The 16467-nt window shown below is 35.9% G+C and overlaps 1 protein-coding gene across 2 annotated transcripts in view; it reads left to right on the forward strand.

Annotated features, from left to right (window-relative positions):
- GRIA4 (glutamate ionotropic receptor AMPA type subunit 4) overlaps positions 1–16467 on the forward strand; it is a 479243-nt gene that overhangs the window by 428166 nt on the left and 34610 nt on the right. For both annotated transcript variants that reach the window (XM_064288864.1, XM_064288863.1), the window contains exon 13: positions 5688–5935. In XM_064288864.1, the coding sequence (XP_064144934.1) occupies positions 5688–5935 (248 nt within the window). The remainder of the gene's footprint in view (positions 1–5687; positions 5936–16467) is intronic.

The following is a 16467-nucleotide window of genomic DNA, read 5'->3' on the forward strand; positions in this document are numbered from 1 at the left end:
TTGCTCAGCTTGGAAATTAAAAACAACAAAGTGTTCTGCCTCGTAAGCCAGTCTTAACTTTCATGTACTTGAGTTTCAGTAAGCTATTTCTTTTTTAAAATAAGATTTGATTATAGCGTCCAAATTTACTACAAATTTTTACATAATACTAAATCAAGAACAAATCATTCAGAAACTCAGTCAAACCCAGTCTTAAAAAGGCTCTGTCCAGTCAACCAAGTTCTTGTCAACAGTTTGGAGTGTTAGTAAATTTCTAAGTTAATTAAAAAAATTTGTAAATTTTTTCAAATCTGTGACAGTCATGACAACAGATTTTTATTAACAATATTCAATGGGTAAGCTTCATTAACAAACTTTTTGTATAGATTGAGTGCATCCCAATCTCTACAGCTTAATAGTAGAAATATACTTTTCGACACATTTTAGCATAATTTCAGTACCTTGCTGGAAATCTGTAAATTCTTAACTGCTCCCACCCAAAAGTAAGTAGGTAAAATTTATTTTGTCTAGAAACTACTCTGCATATACATCAACATGGAATACGAGCTTGTGTTATCACTTGCATTTTAGTGAAAATTGATGCCTGATTTTCATTTGAATAAAGAAAATATTTACTGGTCAGTCATTGTGCCTGGAGTGATAAATAGAAAAAGAAATGTCATGTCCCAGAAAAAATCCAAAACTAACTCACTGTAAAGCATTTTAGCATGAGGCACGCTGAATAAGTTTATTTCTAAACTTTATAGAGTTTAAAAAAAAAAAACTGCTCAAATCCTAAAAACTGGTGAGGAAGATAAGAGAGTACATTGATAAGAAATACAGGAATGAGGAAATCTGCTTCTGAGATTTATAGACGTCTTCCATACAAGCTGTGCAATCTCCATGCCCTGTTTCCATTCTCTCTCACCCAAATTCAGTTTTAAAATTGGAAGATGTTGACAAGTATAGACATTTATTGTTGCAGAACACTTTGAACCCTAATGGGACAAGAAAATAATTTTCCCTGGCAGCATACTCTCAGACATGCATAATTTCGGGTTCTCTGATAAAAATCTCATTCGTTTCCAACACTGTTTTCTCCCTCCTCTTCCCTTAGATGACGACCTGGTTTAAATAAACCATTTGTCTGACGGGTTGAGGAAACAGAACGTGAAGGGTATTTTTGTACTTGTCAGAAATGTTTTCTCATAGGAAGCGTACATCTGTCAGCTCTACTAAGCTGCCTTAGGCAGTGACCTATACTCAGCCCTTCAAAAAATGTCTCAGTCATAATCAGCTAGAAAAAGAATTAGACCATGGGGGAAAATTACATCTAAATTCAACCGTTGCCTCATTTTTGCCCCATTATAAAACTAGATATGCTTCATGTTCTGGGCACCTACCTTATTAAGCGTAAAGATGGAACCATTTAAAGAAAGTTTGTGCTTGTCACTTCATGACAGCCTTTGTTGTTTAGGTTCTTTTACATTATTATACACTTTATAAAAATACACTGATTTTCATTTCACTGCAAATTTTATCCAGTGCCTTCTTCAGTCGTCAGTGAAATCAAGAGTGCATAAAGGCAATAGATTTCTACCTCAGGGTTTATAATCTCATCAAATAATGCATTTATGAATTCTCACTACAACTTCAGTCTTACTGCACAGCCTACTGGAAGAGTGAAATAACTCACATGATAACAATGTAAACTTTATAACACATGGCATTTATATGTATTTTTGTTGCAAGCAGAAAGGGCAAAGTACTTCATAATGGGGGAATTAAAAGGACAGCACATTTTTTAAACTGTAAGAGTTGTCCTGAGTACTAAAACAGTGCTTTAAATCAAATAGTTTCCCATGTGCTAGCTTTCATGATAAAGAGGAAACAAATAAACCTGAGGATAATTTTCTGATTTAAAAAATAATTTTTTTATATTATCTCTGTTTTTACTCCCATGGGCATGTTGAGTCCCCAAACCTGATTTTTAAGTAGATATCACAGATGAAATTTTTAGGAGCTAAAAAGTTCCATTACCACTCTCCTTATGAGCTTGCTAGGAACCTTGGTGGCACAGTGGTTAAGTGCTCAGCTGCTAACCAAAAGGTCAGTGGTTAGAATCCACCAGCTGCCCTGTAGGAAAAAGATGTGGCAGTCTGCTCCTGTGTATATTTACTGCCTTAGAAACCCTGTGGTTCTCTATGAGTCAAAGTCATCTGAATGGCATGAGCCTGCTGAGTCTGCAGAAAGTTCCTCATTTTAGTCTACCTCATTAAATTTATAAATATTTGCTTGCCCTCAGTCCTTAGCAAGCACCTTCTTGCAGTCCCAGATGAGGCACAGGGATATTATCCCCAGTGTCTTCTCTTGATTTCTGCCCCCTTCACCATGTGTATGTGACCTTATCTAAGCAGGGTCTCTTTAAATCAGAATTTCTAAACATTTATGTTGTGACAAACCATGCTAATTTTTTTCCAAAAAAAAAAGTCACTTTCATCTTTTCTCTATTCTCTACTAGGAATCCATATTTCATAATTTTTATTATACCTAAGCTGTGCTAAGCATAGCGTAACTACAGTATATAATATTCCTTCCAAATTCTAAAGGAATTAATTTAACCTCTTTTAAACTCTTTTGCACTTACCAAAAAAAAAAAACCGAACTCGTTGCCATCGAGTCAATTCCGACTCACAGCGACCCTATAGGACAGAGTAGAGCTGCCCCATAGAGTTTCCAAGGAGCGCCTGGTGGATTCAAACTGCTGACATTTTGGTTAGCGGCCGTAGTACTTAACCATTATGCCACTAGGGTTTCCCTTTTGCACTTAAAAAAAAAAAAAAAACTTAAAAAGGTATACTTAATTCAGTAAATTTAAACAAATGCAGAAGTAATGTTCTATACCTTAATGTGATAGGAATGGACTTTCAAAATACATCAAAAGCCTAAATACATTTTATTCCTTTAAGAAAGGAAATGAATCATGTGCTTTAACGGTATGCTGCAGTCTAAAGTTAAATGACCTAAATCATTACCAAGCCCTTAAAAAACTTTTTTCATTTTGTTTAGGTGTTCCCTATGTCTTTAATAAGCTACTGAAGAATAACTGGAAATTTGCCACATAACTAACATAGACGTCTATGTATGACTCACACATTCTTAAAAAACTTCAAACAAATATTTTAATTAAACTAATGTTTGGATAGGTTTGTCTCTTCTGTTTTAAATGTGGCATACATAGTTAAGTATACAATTTAAGTGGTAATCTCCCTTTCATGAAGGAAAACTCTCAAGTTATGTAAATATATTGTTGTTGTTGTCGTTAGGTGCCATCAAGTCAGCTCCAATTCATAGTGACCCCATGCACAACAGAAGGAAACACTGCCAAGTTCTGTACCATCCTCACAATTGTTGCTATGCTTGAGCCCATTGTTGTAGCCACTGCGTCAATCCATCTCATTAAGGGTCTTCCTCTTTCTTGATGATCCTCTGCTTTACCAAGCACGATGTCCTTCTCCAGGGACTGATCCCTCCCCACAACGTGTCCAAAGTATTTGAGACGGAGTCTCCCCATCCTTGCTTCCAAGGAGCATTATGGTTGTACTTCTTCCAAGACATAAATATTGTCTGTAAATATATAGACAAGTGATTATATTCCTAAAGGATATTATTCACCAGCACCTCTCTAAATTTGAAACTATCAGAATGGATGTTAACAGACACACTGTATCAAGTGGCCCAGAGAGTTTTATATTTTTCAAAGATCAGAACTCATAAAATGGATGGGTTAGCTCTCTGGAACAGAACTTTATTTTTAAAGATAGAACGAATAAGACCTGGCAACATAGTCTTGCTAGTGGATTCCACAGTTGAGGGCCCTGAATCCAAGCACTCCTGTGTCCTAGAAGGACATAGAGACTTTGCACCTGCATCATAGCATTGCATGAAATTTCCTGAGTGAGGATTTCTGTAGCCAGAAGTGAGCTGGCACTATCTATACTCACAAGCATGCACTTGTGTCTGCATACATACACATTTTTTATATCATGAGATATTTTTTAAGTGTTAATGACATAAAACATTTCCTAGGACACTAAAAAAAAAACTGTAGGGTGTCAATTTCCCATCTTGATATATATCAACATTTGAATATACATGAACAGAAAATACCTTCTTTGGTGTTCAAACCATATTATATGGTTTATTAATTTGGTCTATTGATTACTAATTTCTTATCTTATGAAACCAAAATTTGGGATCCCACTTAAGAGTTTTTAGTGGTTTCTTTCTTTGTCCACCTGAATAATTTGCCTTTGCCCAGACATACGTGTTCATAAATTTGTTATTCAGGATATTCATTGATTATTGAAGAGCTGCTTCTTGTTAGAGTCTATATTTTGATAAATAAAGGAAGCTCAATGGAAATAATGTACATGCTACTAAGGCTTGACCACACACAGAAATTCAAGTCTGAATGGACTCTCCATTACTTTCTATTTGGATCCAGAGCCAAAATTTTAGCACCTTGTAATTAAACAAGTGCAAATAGTCTGTGTGAATCATTGTATTATCAAACATCAAATGGAATTCAGGCTTTTTTATCTTATTAAATATGTCCTTTGCAGACATTTGAATTCTTTTAGATATATGTCATATTAAAGATGTATGTGTGAATGAAAAATCTAATGTGGATGCAGATGACAGCAAAAGTACTTGGATAAATTAAATAAAAAAAGAAAAATTAATAGAGGGAGTAAAATAGATAGAGCCCAAGTAAGTAATTTACAAAAATAAATAAGTTTCTGGACGGAAATTAGGGGGTTAGAATGATTAACTCTCCTACAATATAAATGTGGAAATACAGGAATCATTTCTCTTTAAAGTTCAATATATCTTATACTTGAGAATCTTGTGAGAAAAAAAAACCTAAAAATGTCTTGCTAGACCTAGAGTTTGATTCTTGTGTTAGAGATATTTAGTTTGTAAACTACAGTGGATTTCTCCTCCTCCTTTGGTATTCAAATACTAACTTGCTGTGAACTGTACTTTGTATACATGTTAGAATGGTTTTCTTTAAAACTTTGGATCATAACAGATGTATCTTATTTGTTATAACAGGTGTAGTAATAAGAGGAGTTTGGCAAAGCTGAAATCAAACCATCTCTGGTCTTTTTTCAAGTTTACCATAATGTGATATAAAACATGATTTTAAATGTTCAACCCTTCATGGCATCCTACATCAGAAGGAAATAATAAGGTGCTATTTAAGCAGTCGGAGCCCCAGTGGTGCAGTGGCTAAGAGCTTGGCTGCTAATCAAATGGTCGGCAGTTCAAATCCATCAGCCACTCCTTGGAAACCCTATGGAGCGGTTCTACTCTGTCATATAGGGCCGCTATGAATCAGAATCAACTTGATGGCAAAGGTTTTTATTTAAGCAGTTGAGTGTGGTAATTAATATGGCAAGAGGTAATATGACTGAGCTCTTCCTCAAATATCACTTTTAAATGTGTACCATTTCAGTAATTTCCTTAAATAGTTTGAAAAGGCCATTTTCCAATTTGAAAAGATGACCATTACTATAAGGCAAAGTGGAGTTAGAGGGCAACGGAAAAGTACTAAAGGGCTTTTTATCCTGATCTTGATTCAGTCAATATTAACATGTCGTTCCCTTCTTTCCTGTATTTAATTTTATTTTCATTTCCTCCAGAGATCAAAAATAGCAGTGTATGAAAAGATGTGGACCTACATGCGATCAGCAGAGCCATCAGTGTTCACTAGGACTACAGCTGAGGGAGTAGCTCGTGTCCGCAAATCCAAGGGCAAATTTGCCTTTCTCCTGGAGTCCACTATGAATGAATACATTGAGCAGCGAAAGCCATGTGACACGATGAAAGTGGGAGGAAATCTGGATTCCAAAGGCTATGGAGTAGCAACGCCCAAGGGTTCCTCATTAAGGTGGGTGGAATAGTATAACAATATAACATGTGTTGTTATAGTATTCCACCTTCCCTGATGTCCCTGACAGAATTATTTTGTTTTGTATGTGAACATGGTATGTTTATCTGTTTGTTTGTTTTCTTTTTCTCCATTTCATTTTTTTGGTCAACCATCAGGTAATTTTTTTTTTTTTAATTTTAGAATGATTAATCATAGTTGATATGTATCTTTTAAGGCCATATAAAAACCAAACTGGTTGAACACTAGCTGTTTCCAGTGGGCCTAAAACATGGGTAGCATATGCTTCTAGATCTCATCGACTTTTTTAGCCACCAAAACCTACACTGTCATTGTGTCAGTAATAATTCTATAGTTTATCATTATTTTTTGAAATTATGACTGGCTGCTAGTTTCTGAGGGAGAAGAAATCGACTTCTTCCTAGCAAACCACTTTTTTTTCCATTTTGATATTTCATTTATTATGGCATCTTTCTATTTTGGACTATCCTGAGGTTGTATTAGTGCTAATTTTGAAATCACATCCATTTACAAAAACAAGCATGATCAGAGGAGGTAATGGGCTCTAGTTTTATGGTGCTTACTCAAGTCACACTCCCACCTATTTCAAAGGGAGTATGGTATAAGTAAGATCTGTAAAATTAGATCCACTGACAATCCAAAAATGTTTTCAGATACACCCTGAAATGTGATTCATAAGCAAAGTATTAAGTATGTGGATAACAATCCACATGTATTAAAGTGAGACTTTCATTCTTAAGGAAATGTTGGTAAAAACTGCTCTTTTCACCTTCTTGGTCCTGGACATAGAGGATTCACATGTTTATGTCCAGGAGGCAGAATTTCCTATTTTCCTTAAGCAATAAAGGCTGCTGTTGGATAGCTGGGTCTAGAGCAAGGCTGGAGACAACAGTGACGGCTGACAAGTTACTCTGGTCTTAGTGCTCGCTGCTCAGGAGAGAGTCACACAAAGCACAGATTCAAGAAGAAGTCAGAATCTTTGCTAAAGGATTTGACCAAGAACCTGGTCTTGAAAAATGATGTCTCTGGTAAGCCAGTGAAAAATGAAGGTATGAGACCTGTTCTATTGCCCAGCATAAATGAAAAGCAATATGAAAGTTACAGGATTGTTTTCATTGGTTTCAAAATGGGAATTGTAATGTGCCTTCAGTATGTGTGTTGGGTGGGCAGGGGTCAGGAGAGATTGTAGGAAACAAATACTAGTACCCAAAAGAATTGTGTTAAACCAGTATTTTGTGTTTGCAAGCAACACTGGAATACTTAGCTAGGATTGTATGGTGCGGTACAAAAGGGAAATTTTTAAAAAGAGAACAAAACTACTCAGCAAAAACAAATTTGGGTGTGGACTCTGGCAATTTTGCAATCAGGCTTATTTTAACAAACATCACATATGAAACTGGAAAAATGTGCAGGGAGAAAGCCAAATTAATAAATCGTCCATGATAAAATTCTGCTCAAAAAGATTCCAATCATTCAGAAACTTAAATTGGCATTAAGATTTTTAGTCTTTGAGGGTGTATTTTGTATGGGAAATATGTCACTTCAATGAAGCCAAATAGCAAAGAAATCTTTATTGAAGTAGCAGTTGTAAGAGCACCTTAGTGTAAATAATTTAAAAGAAATAGGAGGGGAGAAAGCAATAGTGGTTGATACGTAGATCAGCGTTCAGACTATTGGGTACGAAATAGGAGGGGAGAAAGCAGTAGTGGTTGGGACGTAGATCAGCGTTCAGCCTATTGAGTACACCCACTGGCTGTTGCTTCTGCTCTTAATTAATTCTCTGTGGCTGTAGCTGCCTTGTCCTCTGTCTTATGTCTTACTGATAAAGCCAAGCTCCAGGGACTGAATTTGGCCCGCAGATACGGGTACGCCTGACTCCCATTGATGATGGCAAGAGAGTTCCCTCTTAAATGTGCCACTTTGTCAAATCCACACTACAGGGATTGTTTGGGGAGAAGCTGAAGGGCTTCATCTGTCTAGAGCTGTATAGTAATCAGCCATTGGCTTCCCCCTCTTTTCCTGTCCTTCCCTGAATCTTGTTAATGAGGCAATTGTTAAATTCCGCTTCCTGGATGGAGAGTTTGTTTATGTGCTTTGTTTTATATGTGCCACAATTTCCTGAACAAGCTGGCCTCTGCATGCCAAAACCACAGTCATTTTGTCCTGTCTTTCAGAACATTGGAAGGGCACTGAAGGCTAACCAGCATCCACTTTACCCCTACCCACCGCCGCCTCTACCCGCAGCCCACCTAAGCAGGAGGCTCATTAGGTTTAAATTCTTCTTATTCTGCTAGGATTTTTCTGTTTCAGAGGAGGCAAACTAATACAGAGATGGACTAATAGGCATCTTCAGCATAAATGATTTAGCTTACAGAAGCAAATTCGAAATAATCACATTCATTAAAGCAAGATCCAGAGGGCATTCCTGTATCAGGAGCATCTTTGAAACTTTACTGCCTTCTTTGTTCAGTAAGAACTGAGTCTGTTTTCCTATAGGATCTATCTTTTTCAACCAGGTCTTTAGGTAAATAGCTCTGGATATAGTGATACTTGCTTGTTGCATTGTCATTATCTGGCCCTTAGCTTTAGCTTTCTCACACACTACTGTTTTGATTCATTAGACTACATGAGGCTTTAAGAAAACAGTAATCTTTCTTTCTAGGAAAGCTTAACGAGAGAATTCAGGGAAATGACTAGTAATCTTCCATTGGTCTCAGGAGTTTTTAATCCCTAGGCCTTGCTGTTTGGCCAAAATGCTTCAGAATAAATGTCACAGAAAAGGGGGAGAGTGTGATATAAAATCAGGAGGCTAAGTCAGAAACTGGCCTTTAATGTAGAATTTAAAACAAATGTAATCTGGATCATCACAAGAGTGCCTGTGACTGGGCTAAAAAAGTGCCCATCTGTGTGGTAGAAAATGATAAACGGAGCTCTTTATTGTTCAGAGAGACTTTATTTCAGACTAGTATTTTTTTTTTTTTTTTTTTGCTGGACATGGAAATTGAAATGTTAAAAGCTTTCAACTATCACTAACAGCTCTACGTTACAGAAGGCCAAATTATAATGCCCAGAAATTATTGATTTATAGTACTTTGACGTAGATTCTCCAATTTTTAGGTGATAGAATGATGCCAGGTATATTGATACTGTTAAACTTAGTATTCATAGATTCTAATATAAAAAAAGAAGCAATTACATATACCTAGAAGCTATAAATATCAAAGAGTGAAAGAGCTTAAATCTTACTGGCATTTGTCTTTATTTTTCAAAGTTATCTTCTAAAGAAAACTTCGAGGTCTTATTGTGAGATAGAAGGACAAAATGTCTTCTTTTATATTATCTCTCTTTTCACACATACAATGTTGTTTATGCTTCTATCAATGTTACAGCCTTCTCTCTCACCTCTTTTCCAACGCTCTTAACAATCCAAAACAATTGTGAAAGCCTTTCCCTGGCTGAGACATTTTTAAAGCTTGTTTTAAAATACGTATACTTAGATTGCATTGCAATGGAGTGTAAAAGTTAGATGTGAACGGAAGTTTGTTATATTTATTTTGGCTTTACTATCAATACTATCAACTTTACATACTATAAATAGCTTACTTCATGTTATTGTGGAGTCCTGTGGCGCACTGGTTAAAAGCCCAACTGCTAGCCAAAAGGTCGGCAGTTCAAATCCTCCAACCGCTCCTTGGAAACCCTATGGGGCAGTTCTGCTCTGACCTGTAGGGTCACTATGAGTAGGCATCAACTCGATGGCAACAGGTTTATATGTTATTGTATACTATATACTACATATATGCTACATGTATACTATATATATATGCATATATATATACATATATACTATATTTTTGCTATCTATTCATATATACAAATATATATATTTTACTATCAACTTTACTATACAATAAGTAAAACTGTTAAAGGTTGGTCAGGGTGAATTAATTTTGGTTAATACAGAATTACTAGTAAGTAGTTGTCAGATGAGAATATCTATTTTAGAGATATTCTTACTATCTGGCATCTGTAAGTACATGCAGGGAACAAAGTAGTGGATCAAATCTGAAGACACCCCTTTCCCCTAATAAGGACTCATTACTTAACCCTAATATTTGAAGCCAAGTTAAAAAAATAATTTATTATTCAACAGTGATAATTTCATCCAAACTTTACCTTCTTTAAAGATATTTATGTAGCTGTGCCTGTAATAGGATAATATTCCGTCATTAAAAAAAAAAGATGATGTTACAGAAGAAAGCCGTTTCCAGGGAACTTGCATCAGTGGGTGAGGCCTGGAAAAACTAAAGCTCCATTGATGCCAGTCATAGGGACCCATAGCAATGGGAATGAGCCTTTGAAGCCTTTGAAATCAGGACATCAGGCTTAGCTTACAATAGGCAAGTCACAGCCCCACATCAATAGCATGGCAAAAGGGGGAGGTCAATGTGGATAGAGTTCTCCTGTAGGTCAAATTACGTTTCTTGCACTTTGGAGGATTCAGTAGGAAACATATTGAGCTTAATACTCAAATCCATGTATGAAGAATATATTATCCTAAAGAACCACTTTCTTCTGTAAAATTTGTCAGACATATTTAATCATCAGCTCAGGTATATTTGGAAGGTTTAGAAAGAAGTAGTTTGCTGAAGGTTGCATGTGGAAATAAAGCTGGTCTATTCTTTGCATTAGTAAGAAGTCAACTGTGAATACATAATACAAATGCTAGAAATACTTAAAAGTAGAAAAATTTCAAGCTGAGTACATAATATTCCTGAGCAGCACTTGGTCTCAGATGAATAAACCTTAAACTCATCTTCTGGAAATGAGTTGTGGCAGATTAGTACACACATTTTTTTTTAATTATTATTGAAAGAGATATCTTTGCTCATGAATATTTTTCATCTTTCTTGGTGCCACATTAAAAAATGCTACAGACAACTTAGTTTTTATGCTTCCCATTATGTTTTGAATATTATGTGCCAGGTTAGGAATAAGAAAAATGCACACACAAAAATCACTTGTACCTCTCAGCACACACACACACACAGAGAGAGAGAGAGAGAGAGAGACACATATAAATTCCTCCCTGTCATAATACACTTAAACACCCAGTTTGCTATTAGAGACGCTGATATGTATTGTGGGTACTAAGTATTTTGTGTGCACAAACAGATGTCACATGATAAAGGTATCAGTGCTACGTGTGCACCAGAGAAAAATAATTGCACTTTAGAACCCATATTCTCTATCCTTCCCTTCCTGGATGTTGAATACTATAGAAAGCATAAAAATTTCTATAACCATTTGAAATTCTAGATTTTTCATTTAGTTTTTGCCTATAATTAAAAGATGATTAAAATTATATTTCTTCATGAAGACAAGAGAAAATGTGACTTTGTTCCTGCATTTCTTTAAGTTTCAGGAGGCATTATACATTTTTTCCATTCTACCCACTAGTAAAAAAAAAACAAAAAAAAGCTGAAATAATTTGCCTTCATTCATTTGCTAGTTCATTCCACGAATCAGTTTTGAGTTTCAATTGAGAATTACCTTGTTTTCAAGTTGTTTGTTCTTTGGATGCTTTGAAGTGCGCTGGGCAATACCAGATTGAAAAGTTTCCGAATTCAATGCTTGTCCCTTACTCTCTAACCATTACACTTAAAAGTCATATTTTAGTAACTTGCCTGAAAAACTGGGTAATTTGTGGCCCTTTTGTTTCTACAAAAGAAATGTGACAGTTTATTTAAGCCTTCACAACCTGATTTGATGAAAGGTCTAAGAGTAGATCTCAATTTTGACATTCTTAAGAGAAACCAAAATTCCAAACTGTTGTTCTTTAGTCCCACACTTTTGCCTTGTAGACAAATCCTATAATTTCTGAAAAGAATATCTATATCCTGTACAAATCAGATTAATTTGGTGACAACACACAACCAACATGAATGCAGAACTTATAACCACCCAAATATGTTTTGGAAACAAAGTTATATCTAAGATCAAAGTTCATCATCTGATATTTAATAAATATGTTAAAAATCTATAGTTGTGCTTAGTAGGGTATTTAAGTTTTTCCCCTTGGTTTAGATGTACAGTTTTCATATTATGTCACACATCTTTGGAGATCATCTCACTGTAAGAAACGGTTTCCCGAATCAATTGCAGCCCTAGTGTTCAGGCTAAGAAGGCGCATGGGAACGGCAAAGCAAGTGCACCCAGTTTTCTGTGTGTTTGGATCTCCCTTTCTGCCATGGTGGGTGGAAGCCCAGGTGTGGATTCTCTGGAGCTAAAGCTATAAAGCACCAGGACTGGAGGGGAGACTGTCCCCCTGAAGGCACTGCAATGCTGAAATCTACACAGAGGCACAACTCTGGTGTATTAGTGAGAAGATAGAAGACTAAAGCAAAGCATCTGAAAGGATCTCCAAAGCAAAAGGATTGGGGTATGAGTGTAGGTGGTGAAACGGACATTTATGGAACCAGGAATCCTAGAACTAGAAAAATGGCAAGAGCAGCAGGTGTTAGCATACCTGGAGCTGCTATATTTGCCATTATATTGAGTCACTTATGGTGGTTGTACTCAGATGTGTGGGTATGCTGCTTACATTTAATGTTCCAGTGGCAAGCTAAACACACTGCACCAAATACATTATCCATGTGAGGCTTTCAGCATTCCCAACCCTGCCTGGCAAGCATGAGTTGACAGGTTTACAAGCATTAGAGACTTAGACTCCCGTAACAGGAAGGGGCACAAAGGCCATTCCATGGTGCTCCTATGATGGTACCATTCAGGTGAAAGGTAAAAAGTTAATGTATGTATGGGATTGGTATGTGGAGGGCGGTGCTTGTTGCCCTTAAAAGTAGCCAAAGTAGACTTGAATGTATCAAATGTCAGTGCTCTCCTTTCTATTGAAATTGTCTCCATTTCCTCTTATCTTGCTTTTCAGCGTTCTCTGGATTAATATTTAAGTGGCATAGGGGATTCTTCCCCACAAAAGAGGTTTTTTGTCGTTCCTTTTTTTTTTTACACTCAGTGATTAAGGAAGCTGTGTCAGATTAATTCTGTTCCTTATAGGACTTCAGGCTGTAAAATGCTCTTGGAGTTTACAATTACAAAGATGCCTGTGTTTAGTTTAGGAGCAACTATTATTTTATCCTCAGAACAGCAGTAAAAGTCAAGTGACAGTTCTTTTTTATTTTGCACATCATTTGTATTGGATTCTATTCCCCAAACTTACCTTCCTGAAGGAAAGAATGCCAGGAAGATTAGAATTTGGGCTGCTTCAGCACAAATTGTTGCAGCGAGGAACCATTAAATGGTCTCAGAGAGATCATAACTCTCACGTATCGAACAGTTCATAAAGCAAGACGAGAATCGTCATGCTGCAGTAGATTCCAACCCTTACTGTGCCTGAAGCCTCTTAACCAAGTGCTTCAAGGTGGAGCTGGGGGTAGGATATACTGCAGAAGAGAGGGAAGACAGGCCTCCTTAAACCTGCTGTAATTAAGACATGTAAAGGGTATTTTAGACATACACACAGTGATTTGGAGAGAGTGATGGTGATCTGGTTACCCATTAAACTCCAAGATGCCTGTAATTAAATTCTGTAAAACTCACTTTATTATGGATGATGTTATCTATTCCTAAGTATTGAATTTTGTATTATGTTGCCTTAATGCAGTTTAATACTATGGAGCATCTACTTAGCACATCATAAATAAATAATGGCTTTTCGTAAAAATGAATATGTACCCATTTATTTCAGCATAGCATATGGAAAGCCACTCATGCGTAATTTTAGACATTTTTAGCTTCATTTTGTATCTAAAGATAATATCATTCAAGAAGAGCCCTGGTTTATGATTCATATTTAAGAAAAAGAAGATAAAATAATTTGACAGTCATTTGAAATGAGCTGGAAAATAATAAAGACTTTGGTTTAGAATTACATTCTATTCTAATTTAGCTAGGAATAAGAAACTGTAGTTTCTGTATTTTAATGTTTTATTCCTCCTTAACAAATGATTCCTATAATCTTGTTTTCAGAGTGAAATAAGACACACTTGCGATAACTTTGCTACAAATATACAGTATCATGAGCATCTGGCAAAACCCAAATAGAAAATTGCCATTCAGTTCTCCAAAACACCTAGTGCTGGCCCTGAGCCTTCTCAGAAAGGATTATATTGGTTATGATAATATTTCTGTAAATAATAATTACATTAAAAGGAGCTATAAATACTATGAACATATTGTTCATTCTCCTTAATATCAGAAATGTTTTTTTCGTGTAGTTTATTTTAAACAGACAGCCTCCACACTTTCTGAAAATCTAAAAGTCATTGTTAGGAATCTTCCTCAAAATGAAACACTTTCAAAAAGTTTGTGAAACCATTTCAGTATGCTCCTTTACTATCACATAACTCAACAATTAAGAAAGATTAAATAAAAGTCACAAAAATACCCCGAGCATCAACGCTGCTTTTCAAAGTATACATTATTGAAGTATGGGAGAAATCTATGGGCCATATCATTTTAATACCACTGACCATACAAAGCCCATATATCATGTGGAAGTAAATTAGTAAACTAGACTTTATTTAGCTCTTTTTTTTTTTAGTTCTATGGTTTTCAACAAAGAAATTAACCCACAGATAAGTTTTTACAGAAATGTTAAAAATTCAGTGTTTTCTCTAGGTGCTAAATATTTAGTTAGCCAAAATGAGTTAAATTGGAATCAATCAAATGAATATGACACGAACAGCTCCTCCCTTTACAAGGAAATGTAAGAGTGTGCGGACCCCTCCCTACTGCTACCTCACTACACTGACACCAGCATAAAAACCGCCGAGAGCTATACAGGGCCTCTGCTGTTATGGAACCCTGGTTGTTTCTGATTTGGGGCTGAAAATATGTATCTTCTGAATATCTCTTTTTGAAGTGGTAACAGGCCAGATCCTATCAGAAACTAAGAGAAAGCATCATTAGCTTCCCAGAGCCTATTTCCAGACACTTAACACTACAATCACAAAAAATCATAAAAGCGTTAGTCAACAAATACAGTTACCCTATGTTGCCAGTGCCTTTATCATGAAAAAGGGAATAAAAAAAGAAAGCATTAAAAAGGGAAATTTTTAAATGAAGCCCCAGGTATCCAGAATCCTACACCAGTAAATACCCTAATCCTTGGATATTGTATTTGAAGATAACAAAAAAACACTGTTGCTGTCGAGTTGATTCTGACTCATAGCAACCCTATGGGACAGAGTAGAACTGCCTCAGAAAGTTTCCAAGGAGATGCGGGTGCATTTGAACTGCTGACCTTTTGATAAGTAGCCAAGCTCTTAACTACTATACCATCAGGGCTCCATATTTAAGGATAGTCAGAAGTAAATAGGATCCAAGAAAAGCTGACCTCAGATTGCTTCTCAGAGTAAAAAGTAAAGGGCTGTCCAAATAATTAAAAAAAAAAAAAGTGACGGGCATAGGTTAAAAATAAAATTACTTCTTATTAAAATGATATAATAATGATAATATTATAAAAGCCAAAGACTCAGTTACTATATCATTTAATTAATGTTATTTTTAATTTTTTTACTTACAAAAGATGTTTTCTATACATGGCTTAATATAGAACTCTAAAAATTTCTAAGCAGTATATTCCTTAAATGAAACAATAATAATGATAACAGTATCACATTATAGTTTTCAAACCAATTCTACATGTATTTTTTTCACTTGCTTCTTTTAAGAACCAACCCTCAATGTCATTTTATTACAGAAGAAGACACAGCAAATTAAAGACGTTAAGTGACTTGTCCACAGTCCCACAGCTGAGATTAGAAAAGAGATCTTCTGACTCTCTCCAGTGCTCTTATGGGGGAGGGGTGGAGGCCTTTTTAATGTACAGTTTACCCCGAAAACATACTAAGCAGTTGATGTGATTCTTCCATACTGTAGCTTTGCCAATGTTGGTGATTTCAAGACAGTTTGAAAATACCCATATCGAGGTCAAGAAACTATAATGTTTAATTGATATCAAAAACTTGATAAACTCTTGTCAAATTGAAGAAATTGCACACAGGTAGATTTCAGGTCAGAACGAAGAAGGATTTTGCAATACTTCAAACTGGCCAGAAAACTGGGGGGAGAGGAGGGTTGCTTTTAGATCCTTAACATCAGAGTTGTTCAAGTAGAAGTAGAAGGAATTCTCACATCTCTTAGAGAGGAGATGTGGTAGGTCACCTCCAAATTCCCTTCGCACTTTGAGAGTCTGGGATTCTGAGTCATACCCTCAACCATCTTTATTTAGCAAAACAACCAAAGAATTCTTTTGAGCCTCTCTGAAGTTGCAGATACTTAATGCAACTGGGGTAAAGTTCATTCCCAGAAACTCTGTAGAAGACTGTCTAGTTTTGGATTAAATAAATCACTCTTCTAGTAAATAGCTGCTTCGCAGTCTGTCTACATTGTGAAATGGAAAGATATTTAAAGAAAGCATTTCTCTGTAA

Source organism: Loxodonta africana, chromosome 7 (assembly GCF_030014295.1).
Source record: "Loxodonta africana isolate mLoxAfr1 chromosome 7, mLoxAfr1.hap2, whole genome shotgun sequence".
In the NCBI taxonomy this organism is placed as follows: Eukaryota; Metazoa; Chordata; class Mammalia; order Proboscidea; family Elephantidae; genus Loxodonta; species Loxodonta africana.